At 35.1% G+C, this 12503-nt stretch overlaps 1 protein-coding gene across 1 annotated transcript in view; it reads right to left on the reverse strand.

Annotated features, from left to right (window-relative positions):
* LOC149771289 (proteasome subunit alpha type-4-like) overlaps nucleotides 1–12503 on the reverse strand; it is a 34528-nt gene that overhangs the window by 2261 nt on the left and 19764 nt on the right. The window contains exons 6-7 of the mRNA XM_089948653.1: nucleotides 12235–12358; nucleotides 10581–10744 (exon numbers count right to left, since the gene is read on the reverse strand). Of these exons, the coding sequence (XP_089804779.1) occupies nucleotides 10605–10744; nucleotides 12235–12358 (264 nt within the window). The 3' untranslated portion in view covers nucleotides 10581–10604. The remainder of the gene's footprint in view (nucleotides 1–10580; nucleotides 10745–12234; nucleotides 12359–12503) is intronic.

The raw sequence follows: 12503 nt of genomic DNA on the forward strand, positions 1-12503 counted from the left end.
AATTATTATTAATTATGCAAAACTGTTTTTTTTTTTTGCTCTTTCTTGTTGCGGAGTTTAAGTCTCTGCAGCTGTAACACGGATTGATGGCAAAAGGAAAAGATCAATGAGTAAAATGCTGCGCTGGCGACAGATATAATTGTGATTGAGATTTTTTCCATTTGCTTTGTATTTATACGCAGTAGTCGGTACTTCAAAGGTTATCAGTTTTCTATGAAGGTTCAGCAAAACTATTGTATTGGTATATGACAACAACAACAAAAAATCAACAGAAGGATTAGCCATTCAATTAATTGTATCTGTTCTATTTCGCGTCTTCATAAGTCGGTCAGTTGTAGGTATAGTTCGGTAGCATGATTGACTGTATCACAGCATACAGTACTCAGCCCAGATGTCAGCATAAGCAGATTATGATGTAACAATGCATGGGTTGTCAATAAGAACAAAGGATTGTTTGTGTAACAGATTGATTCCAATGCATTGCTTAGTCAAGTTTGTGGCTTCCTTTCATTCTCCCTTTTAATTTATCCAGTCCAAATCCATGAATGTATATACAAATTAAATAACCAAAAAGTCTGTCGCCAAAACAATCGCCAGATGGGATATTTTTGTCGCCAATAAGGAAAAAAAAATCACAATTTGCGACATTGGCGAAGCCCAGGACGATCCCTGAAGTATGTATGGTAATATGCCGAGTTGTACCTGTTAATCAAAGGTACTTTTCTCTCAATAAGCTCTAAATACTTTAAAACATTAGACAACACCTAAAACATAAAAAAATCATCACAACAAAACAGAACATGTCTACCGAATGTCAATAGTTTGCCAAGTTTCTGAGTAATTTATCTAAAGCCATGGGACTTGCTGCATACAGAAGAATTATCATATACAATGTTTGCATTTAACACAAGAAAAGGTACAGTTCTGGAAATATGCATCAGAGAAAAAACAGAAATGGTATGTGCCCATTCACTTCATTATATAAACACCTGCACAAGTTCTAAAATGTAAATGTGATGGACAAGCCCAACACTAACGCATATTCATGGTTTAGGGCATACAAGTTTATTATGACAAATACTTGTTGTAACTTAAGTCCAACTAAAAATAACATAGACCCTGAACTGCCACTGCTTAATGAAGAGGCAGATCAGGACTGTTGCTTGTTCACTGATTACTCCTAACAAACTGCATTGACCCAGATCTGCTGGGACATTATGGATCAGACATATGGAAGTATATATGGTAATATGTAGAATTGTACTTGTTAATCAAAGGTACTTTTTTCTCAATAACCATTTTGTAACAAAATCACTTGGCCCTGAACTAACTGAAACGCAGAACTTAATCAAGATATAACAAAAAGCTGGACAAAGGTAATGCCATATGCCTTACCACTCAATGTTGGTGTAGGCCATACATCCAGAATGCCTTACCACTCGCTGTTGGTGTAGGCCATATATCCAGAATGCCTTACCACTCACTGTTGGTGTAGGCCATATATCTAGAATGCCTTACCACTCAATGTTGGTGTAGGCCATATATCTAGAATGCCTTACCACTCACTGTTGGTGTACGCCATATATCCAGAATGCCTTACCACTCACTGTTGGTGTAGGCCATATATCCAGAATGCCTTACCACTCACTGTTGGTGTAGGCCATATATCCAGAATGCTTTACCACTCAATGTTGGTGTAGGCCATATATCCAGAATGCCTTACCACTCAATGTTGGTGTAGGCCATATATCTAGAATGCCTTACCACTCAATGTTGGTGTAGGCCATATATCCAGAATGCCTTACCACTCAATGTTGGTGTAGGCCATATATCTAGAATGCCTTACCACTCACTGTTGGTGTAGGCCATATATCCAGAATGCCTTACCACTCACTGTTGGTGTAGGCCATATATCCAGAATGCCTTACCACTCACTGTTGGTGTACGCCATATATCCAGAATGCCTTACCACTCAATGTTGGTGTAGGCCATATATCCAGAATGCCTTACCACTCAATGTTGGTGTAGGCCATATATCTAGAATGCCTTACCACTCACTGTTGGTGTAGGCCATATATCCAGAATGCCTTACCACTCACTGTTGGTGTAGGCCATATATCCAGAATGCCTTACCACTCAATGTTGGTGTAGGCCATATATCCAGAATGCCTTACCACTCAATGTTGGTGTAGGCCATATATCTAGAATGCCTTACCACTCAATGTTGGTGTAGGCCATATATCTAGAATGCCTTACCACTCAATGTTGGTGTAGGCCATATATCCAGAATGCCTTACCACACACTGTTGGTGTAGGCCATATATCCAGAATGCCTTACCACTCACTGTTGGTGTAGGCCATATATCCAGAATGACTCTTGTCTCCTTAATTACACAATTAGAATCTTGTAGACAACGTGCAGGGAAACAGAGAACTTCCAACAAAAGTAGCTGAAAGTGATCACTGAGGTTTTCCTTGGCATATCTGAGAAAACTGAATTTATTATACGTTTGACAGTGAGACACAAATATAGCAGTGAAAGAAAAATGATATCAATACAGTGGTACTTCAATCATCAGAGTGACAGTATCACTTTTGGACTACTTTTTTCCTCTTTTGGCAACATATCTATTCTTATGCTGTTAACCACAATGCCGCAGAATGGAGAAATATACCTACTCTTATGCTGTTAACCACAATGCCACAGAATGGAGAAATAAACCTACTCTTATGCTGTTTACCACAATGCCACAGAATGGAGAAATATACCTACTGTTATGCTGTTAATCATAATTACACTGCCTCACAAGTTTTATCCACAATGACACAGAATGGAGAAAATCCAAGCAACTGCCTGACAGGTTTTAGCCATTAAAAATATATAATGAAAAAAATTGATGTTTTTCAGTAGATATACAGAAATATTTCTCTTGTGAAGTGAAAACATTTGGTATTGTTGTTACGACTCTATTGGCACAAACTTAAGTAACAGAAAAGAAGCAAAACAAAGAAGTTTGTGAAACTCAACAAAAAACTTACAGTATAATGAAGTGAATCAAAATTTGTTCTTATAAAAGTCTTTGAAAGTCCTAAATGAATGAATAGTCACAAATAATTTCTATACCAGAAATGTACTTGTCCTCCATGAACTGTGACGTCAAGATGGCACTGTCCAGAATTCTTTCAAATAATTGATAACAGTTCCAGAATAATATTATTGTCCGAATAATGAGCACCTTCTATCACCATTGAACAGTCCAGACAAATGTTTTCCTCTCGTAAAATATCTAAGGGCTGTTCCAGTAAAACATATACCCCCCGGGGGGAAGGCACTTTCAAATTCAACCATCCCACACAAAAAACAATTAAAAAAAATTATGATCCACCATCAGATATGTTTTAATTGAAAAACACTGCCCTACAGAAGCATATTTTTTAAACATAATTTCTGGTTATTGGTTACTGGGCAGTAGAAGCGATTTTAATATTGAGTTGGGGACGGAAGCGATTTAAATGACAACTGGCTGGAGGTAATTTTTACTGAATTCTTATCGATCATATAATCTAATGCATATTTTTATTTTTATTCATTCATTATAATCAATCTTTTGTCTTTTGTTTGTTTGTCAGCCATGTATGTCTCTGATATTGTGAAATCAAAAATTTTCATGGGGGCTTATTATTTCTAGATGTCATTGATCAGTCCCTTAATACCTACTAATTTAATGCCCCTGAATGCAGATTTTATAATAGGGACTTCTATTCTAATACAGACATAATGAATTTGTATCCTTACTAAACTATGTGTTTACTAAAGTGATCACTATGTTTTGCTATTTTTCTTTGTTCTCAGGCATGCTGCTTTTGATTAGAATAATAGTTAAATCTTGTATTGCTTTAAATGTGTGGTCAGATGCTATGATTCCTTGTTATTTTTTTTTTAAATAAATGTTTTGGTAAACTTATAATACATGATTTGTCAGAAAAAAACACCACATTAATGAATGTGGAAGTGATGTTGCATTATTTCTGCCTACTTTTTACACTATATCATTTTTTGTAAGAACATATATTTCAGTTACTGATGTCTTATTTTTATGCCTTGTTGCAAGACTAATATAAAGTTTTAAAAAAACAAAAGAAATATAGCAAGTCAAACATTTTTATATCATTAATTAGATTTTTAAAAATGGATGAAAGTCAAGGAATCATTTTTGCCAGAGTACTCATAAAATCAACGTCATTGCAGTTAACTGTATTGTCAATAGCATCATCATCATCACTGATGGCCTAGCAGTAACATTCTGCACTTCCAATCTAGATGTCAAAGGTTCTATCTCCCACTTCTAGTCTTTCATATGAGACTTATACCTATGGCCTGAGGGACTTTCATGGCAAAGTGGTATAAGATGCTTGTCTTGTGATACAGATCAGAGGGGCTTCCATGGCCGAGTGGTACAAGATGCTTGTCATGTGATTACTTGCCTCCAATGTGTAAATGAGACTGTTGTCAGTTACTTGTGGAAGGTCAGTGGTTCTACATTAAGTGGTGTTTGGTGTCTCAAAAGTACTTGGATTTTCTTCAGCAGTAAAACTGGCTGCCACATATAGTCTTCATCTGAAAATGACGTAAAGCCATAATGATCTACCGAAACCCGAGATCTCATGTCTAAATGACTTTAGCTGTTGGAGATAAACATCAAATCAACAGAGGCTCTATGTGCCCAAGTGTTCTAAGGTGCTTGCTTTTTACATCACTTGTCATAAATCAACAATTATGGGTTGGTGGTCTAATATATTGCTAAAACCTCCCCCCCCCAGAAAACAGACCAAACTAAATGAACCAACTAATCCATTGTGGCAACAGCAGCAAAGGTACTAGTCCATCATTTTTGTATAAGCTGTATGAGTTTATAAATTTTGACTAATTTTTGTAGACCTTTGAATATCGTCAATTATGCCTTTCTGATAGTTACCAAAAAGTCATCATCAGTTTGTACAAATGGATTTTTCATGGTGAGCATGTGAGATGGAGAAGTCTTAAGCAATCTTGCATCACACGCTGCCGTAAAGTTTACATTTTAGCTCACTTAAAGTTTCTCTAACAATGTACATTGATCCAACTAGAACTGTTATAACTTATTCAATCTATATTCACCGATATCTGGAGATATGCATCTGTAATAAATATTTGTAACAAAGTATGAGAATGCATCAATGTTTTTCAATGATACATTTGAACTGAGCAATAACCAGAATCAACAAACCAATAAATAAAATTATTCACATCTCTCAGGCAGAAATGCAATATATACCGGTAATCATAATCTGCCAAATTTGCCAATTTTTTTCCCAACCATACTGATTCAGTAGACATAATCACCAGAATGGACAGAAACAGGACAGAACGGATATAACCAGAAGGTTAAAATCGATTTGATACATCTTTTAAGTAGCTAAATTCACATTGGTTTAGTTAACTGTACACCCTTTATTGTCTTCCCTTGATGTAATTTCTTACTAAAGCCGAGAAAATAATATTGCACACATAAAAATGAGACACACTTCTACTCATCATTGTTTTTATTATACTTCTCCATTCCAGTCGGTTCTTACGGTCTTGTCCCCCCACATACTGTTTGTCTTGTTTATGATATGTATCTAAATTTGTCACTTACTTTTCCTACTACTATACTAACTGTCTGTGAATATGCACATCAATGTGAAATGCAACGGGGAGACTATATTGAAAACCTCTACGTTTATGCATGTATTCTGCTTGGATTCCATGTTTCTGCAAAAAACTCAATCATTCAGGACTACTGTAAACCTGTACAACACCATGATATTAAAATTCAATAACTTAAAATTTAGAGTGCTCATGATCAAAATTTTATCAGTATAGACACATCTATGACGACAGCTTTTGTGAAAAGAAATCCATAACAGCTGCACCATTTTCTGGACCTACACAAATTTGAAATGTGTGCTTTCAATACTGCACCAAAGAGACAGCTGCTGATTTCAGTAATGAGTCTTCCAAACTCGGGTCTGTAAAGGGATGGAAATTATGTTAATAAAACAATGTCCCTCACTTTTTTCAGTTACAAGTAGGACAAACTATCAAAAGATTCTTTTTACTAAAATCTTGCGTTCATTATCAACCAATCAGGGACGGTCAAACCCACATATACTCTATTTTATCTTCACGGACTTATAGTATGGTTCTCATTGTTTCATATCTGTAGTATCCTTCAACAACTCTCAATAGTTACAAGCCTTTTTCAACCATGCTGACTGGATACACTGTAAGATAATGTTCACGTAACAGAAATGCCATGGGATAACCAGAGACCAATAAAATCAAATAAAATAGTCAAGTTATCTCCCCTGCAGGGATGCTGCCAGGATTTCAGGATTTACTGTAAGTTTTGTGTGGGTGAGATCTCCAATGAGGGAGTGGTGGGAGGAGGAATAGCCATTGTTAGATATATCCCTAACACTTAAATATCTGTCACTCTTTCTTACTCTTCCAGTCTGTTAAAGCTCTACTGAAATCAAAATACTCAAAGAGATGTCATTTCTAGTTGTATAGTGATTATTACTGTGATGTCATTGGGCATGGTCACGTGGTTGTAGTGGGGTCTTGGTTGGGATGGCAGAAAGACCATAGGCTTACTCCATATTTGACAGCTAATTATGATGTTGTGAAAGGAATTTAAAAATTTCTAACAATTCAGTTGGACTCGGATTATATACTTGATTCATAGTCAATGAACAGGTTCTAAAACTGATGTGTTTATTTTGGAGCCATGATCCTCCATCACATTCAAGATTTGAATATACCAAAGGTAAAATTAGTACAGTTGCATCCTAAATTACTATCATGGCTACTTCAAATGTTATTTACTGTGAGACTTTAATGCCAGAATTCATAGCTTCAGTGATTTTTGGGTTAAAAAAATGAATTTCTTCTCAAACAACTCAATTTGGTGCAGATTACATTGTTTTTTTAATGATACTGTGAGAATTCTTGATGTGTAAAAATTGCACAAGAAATGAACAACATCAGATCAGAAAATTAATACCAATTGGAAAATACTGATAAAAATACGCAGAAATAATAATATTATTATTTAAATGGAATATGTGGTGATAAAACAAGTGCTGGTTCAACAACTTTGCAAAATACATCTTGTACAAATATTCTGTTGTTTCTAACAACACTGTAATATGGCAATAATTTCTGCACACATGAAGTTGACCAACTTTTTACTTTAGTTCCTTGCTAATTAATAGTTTAGATTTTACAACAAAACTAAGTAGTTTTTACCTTCTGACAATAATACATGATTAAATATATTAGGATTGCAATAAAAAAGAAGTTACAATTTTTATTAAAAGTACTGGTACCAGTAAAACTAAAGGAGATGATAAAAAAGAATCAGGATGAACAGATTAGTAGTGTAGTAAAGAATCCGATTATCAGAATGACATCAAGTATTTTTTCATCAATTTCATCATTAGTTAATGACACTGCTTCAAAATGTTGTGTACTAGATAATAGTAATCCAATTTGTAATACAAATACCAAATGATGGCTTGGATATAAGGGCCAAAAGGTCTGCAGAAAATATAACCAGGAAGAACCAAACACATACTGGACAAATTTTATCCATCTTGCTTTGAGTTTACACAGACCAGTCAGTCTCTTAAGTTTAATGTCATTTAATTTTTGCACATAGAGAGCATGTACTTCATTTGGTAATACATCTGCATGATATAGAAGTTTGTCACGTTATTCTTTTGTTGCCAACGGGTTTCTGCAAATACAGATCTACACATACATAATTATGTTGTATGGGGATTCTCTGATGTTCCCTATGAGCATTAATCTGTTAATTGTTTCTGAATTTAATTTGATCCTCCTCCTCTGTGTATGAATATTATTATGTTCTGAGAACTCCTTTCATTGTCTGCTGTCTGAAACACATATGCATAACTAGCTTGAACAAGTTACTGTTCTTTATGGTTGTGAAATTTTCAACATCTCACAGGTATGGCTCCATGGGTATTCTCTCTTGGATAACTCTGTTTCAAAAAGAAAAGTTTTCCAGAGGTCTTGTTAGGATTTTAAAACTAGAGAGTCCAGGACTCCCATTTTGGTAAAAATAGGAGTCCTACCAGCAAAAGTTGCAGTTCCCTCCCAGAAAACTATGCAAATTATAAGAACTATTGGTTGCCACTGAGTTTAATTTCTACATTCTTTATAACACTGACACAGCTCTTGTTTGTCCATCTGAGTGAGTCTGAATTTTGTCAATCCAAGGAAGGTCTTATTCAAAGCACTAAGCTAGGTATCACACACTTTCTTACACTTGGCTACTGTCCCATCCAAACTATCAGTTCTAGCAACTTTAGCAATCTCCTGAATCTCGTTACAATCTTTGTCAGTTTGCCGTTGAACTCCAAAATACTCATTCAAGTCTAAGTCTCAACATGTAATGATTCTGAGGTCAAGTGCACTGCTTATTCCACTACACTTAGAAATGAACACAATAACGAAAGCTAAAGTTGTTTATTTGATGTACTCTTATAAATGACCATATGTACATCTCTGGGTCTTTCTGCCTCTGAATTCAAGCACTGTAAATATCAGTAGATTTTCCCACCCAACTGCCAGTCAAAGCCTTTGATCTTGCCGCACAGCTATTGGAGCATGTTCTTTTGATGTACTCTTATAATGGTGACATGTACATGCTGGAGGGGCTTTCAGCCATTAAATTCTGTCATTGTAAATATCATGACAGCTAACTGATCAACATATTTTCCCACTAAGCAGGTGGATGAAGCAGGACTGGCAAGTCTTTGAATTTTGCTGCCAACCTATTACATGCGTACGGAGGACTCTCGCCTAAGCGATTTTCTGCATCCCCAATAAAACATTGACATCCAAATACACGCGATTAAGCATTTCCAAGACCTCCGAGTTTTCATTAACATGAACCCTGCCAAAGATTCACTTCCTTGAATCAGTGCTTTGCTGCCTCTTATGCCAGATTTTTCTCTTCCATAATGCTGTATTAGGGTTTTAAGTCCAACATTCCCATAGTCTGCTTATTCAGACATGGGTATCTTGAATAAATATAACCGGCATATTGTCCATCCAACACGTACATCGGACTCACACTCAACATCAATTCTGGGCTCAAAATCACACACTGGTATTTCCAGTGACATTTTCCCAATGTCCAACTTACCGATATCATGAAATTCATTGTCATTATAGTTATCACCGGCTTGTATTTGCCGACTGAAAACGTCATCTGAAAACAAACCCTGTTGTTATTCAGCCATTTTGGTTTGCTACATGGCCCTCACTTGAAACATGCATTTGTAAAACTTCCATGATGAAAATAAGTTTAAAACTACCATAAAATGCTTGTTCCAGGGCCAATGAACCAATCAAATTTAGTTAAGCAGTCAGTCATGTCAAACTGAAGTATCCAGCTATCTGGATGTCACATCAAGCACTGCATGACCGCTACTGGCAGCACGCATTATGTTGCAAAATGCACTATTAAAGTTAAAAGTTTATTATAAATTGCAAACTGTGCAAAGCACATTTTATATCTGCAACGTTGACGTAATTTGCGGAATGAGTATCACTGCTTTAAAAGTAAGCGAGTTTGTACAAATAACGTGCACTCACATGTACTGGCATCAATTTCTGACCCAATGTTTTTATTCACGTTAGACCACTAGGAGGGGATTAGATGTGATTTTAAATATATATTCGGTTTATTTTTTTTCTGACAACTCCACCAGCGATTTCTCATTTTGTTAACACAACCCACAAAAGAAGTTATTTTCCTAACCAACCTTCCACTGACAGAATCAAAATAGTTTCAAACACAACCTTCTACAAAATTTTTTTTTTTAAGTGCCGTCCCCAGGGGGATATATATTTTACTGGAACAGACCTAAGTACAATATAAAAAATGTCTGCAGACTAACATCAGGAACACTAAAAGTGTGAATGACTCCAGGAATTGGAATGAATCTGAATGCTTAACTTTCTCCTTATATACAACATAAATTGCGACTGTATTTCGAAATGGACCCCATATGACAACATACACTATTGATTTACGATGAACCAAGTCACAATGTATTAAATTCACATGATCTCAAGCAACCAATGTGGAAACCATATAATTCTTCTCGAAACATCAGCCACTGAGAAACTATGCCATAGGTGCCACTTTAAGTCTTATTATTATTATTATTGCTAATTGTCAACACATAGGTAAGCAACTATTTATAGACCCTATGTGATTATTATTCCTAATTGTCAACAAGTAGGTAAGCAACTATTTATAGACCCTATGTGATTTGTGTTTTCAACAAAGCCAAATTATGCACACAATTTAGAATAAAAATATTCTATACAATTTATGACCATGAATAAAAATTATGAAAATTAAATAAAATCATATACCAGAAATTACAGAAAATATAGATATACAAAACACTGTCACGAGTGGATAAAAGTGTCTGTGCAGTAAACATAATTGTACCATGCTCTTGTATGGAGAGATGAACTAGGACTTTTCTTTTTTCTTCTCTGCCTCTGCCTTTGCCTCTTCTTCTTCGTATTTCTTAATGATAACTTCAACCTCCTTGGCTGGAAGGATCCGGATCTTTGTCTTGTTGTTCTCACGAGTCAATGTGGCTATCTCCACTTTAACAGAAAACAGATGGTGTTATACACAATAAGCACAACTGCCACCTTGAGTGGAATAAAAATCAGGATGTCAAAAAAAAAGAAAAATCGGGATTTGGATATAAAAAATCAGAATTAGTGTTTGTAACCATATATTACAAAAACTATACAAAGGAATTGACATCTCTGCAGTATTATGCTATTTACTCAATGTAAAAATGTTTGCTATAGCCATACCATGAAAATCTATAACTTTTCCATAATCGTCTTTTATGCATATATTTAGTGCTAATTCAATTAACAAACTAAATATCAGCAAAAAAGATGAAAATGGAAAGATTGATAAAGATTTTCACAGTATGACTATAGTGTATTCCTTGCAGAATTTCTGAATCAATTTTGCCGTCTTTGCACATGTTAATGAAAAGGTTAATTTGAAAAAAAAAATTGATATTTTAAAAAATCTGGACTTGGGAAGGAAAAAAAGTGAAATCTGGATTATTGGATTTTTAAACAAAACTTTGGGATGATCCAAGTAGATCAGGATAAGTGGCAGGTCTGCATAAAGGTAATTCAGCAAGTAAAATATCAACAATATGCAGGTCTGTATAAAGGTAATTCAGCAAGTAAACTATCAGCAATATGCAGGTCTGCATAAAGGTAATTCAGCAAGAAAAATATCAGCAATATGCAGGTCTGCATAAAGGTAATTCAGCAAGTAAAATATCAGCAATATGCAGGTCTGCATAAAGGTAATTCAGCAAGTAAACTATCAGCAATATGCAGGTCTGCATAAAGGTAATTCAGCAAGTAAAATATCAACAATATGCAGGTCTGCATAAAGGTAATTCAGCAAGTAAACTATCAGCAATATGCAGGTCTGCATAAAGATAATTCAGCAAGCAAAATATCAGCAATATGCAGGTCTGTATAAAGGTAATTCAGCAAGCAAAATATCAGCAATATGCAGGTCTGCATAAAGGTAATTCAGCAAGTAAACTATCAGCAATATGCAGGTCTGCATAAAGGTAATTCAGCAAGCAAAATATCAGCAATATGCAGGTCTGCATAAAGGTAATTCAGCAAGCAAAATATCAGCAATATTTTATGTTATCCCAAAAGCCCTTGTGCAAAGTTTGATTATAATTCCATGAAAAAACTTAATGTCTGTCAGGTTTGAAAAAAAAAGTCTAAATTTTTCAAAAAAGTAAATCCTACAAAAATGTGGCCAGACAAAAAGATGGAAGAATGATATTATGATGACAAGTCTGGATATAAAATCAACACTGGACATAAAATCCTGACAGATAATTTTGACCACAAAATTCCAACAGAAAAAAAATTATGTGACAAGTACCCAGCATGCAAAATACACCCATCAAGTTTTATGACCATTCATACAACCGTGTCACAGAAACACTGAACCAGATGCAAAAGCTTAATATTGTCATGCATGCCAACAATGCTATCAGTAAAAATAGCATAATAGGTAAAAAAGTACTGAATACCTTTCTCAGGTGTGAGTTTTGTCATATCCAAAGTCTTGCTAAGCACTTTTATAGCCAGAGCCAAAGTATCTTCAAGTTTTACCTCGCCTTCTTTATATTCTTGTTTTAACATGGAAACAGCATTCTGCAGAAGACCAGAACATATTAAACAACAGACAATAAGCATTGTGCAAAATAAATAAATTATTCAGGCAGCCATAAATAAGTACAGGTAATGCTTAATTTATGTCACAGATGTCAGACCTATATCTGAAGTTATGGCCTAAATA

Source organism: Sinohyriopsis cumingii, unplaced genomic scaffold (genome assembly GCF_028554795.1).
Source record: "Sinohyriopsis cumingii isolate HCF-2022 unplaced genomic scaffold, ASM2855479v2 utg001993l, whole genome shotgun sequence".
NCBI classification, from domain to species: domain Eukaryota; kingdom Metazoa; phylum Mollusca; class Bivalvia; order Unionida; family Unionidae; genus Sinohyriopsis; species Sinohyriopsis cumingii.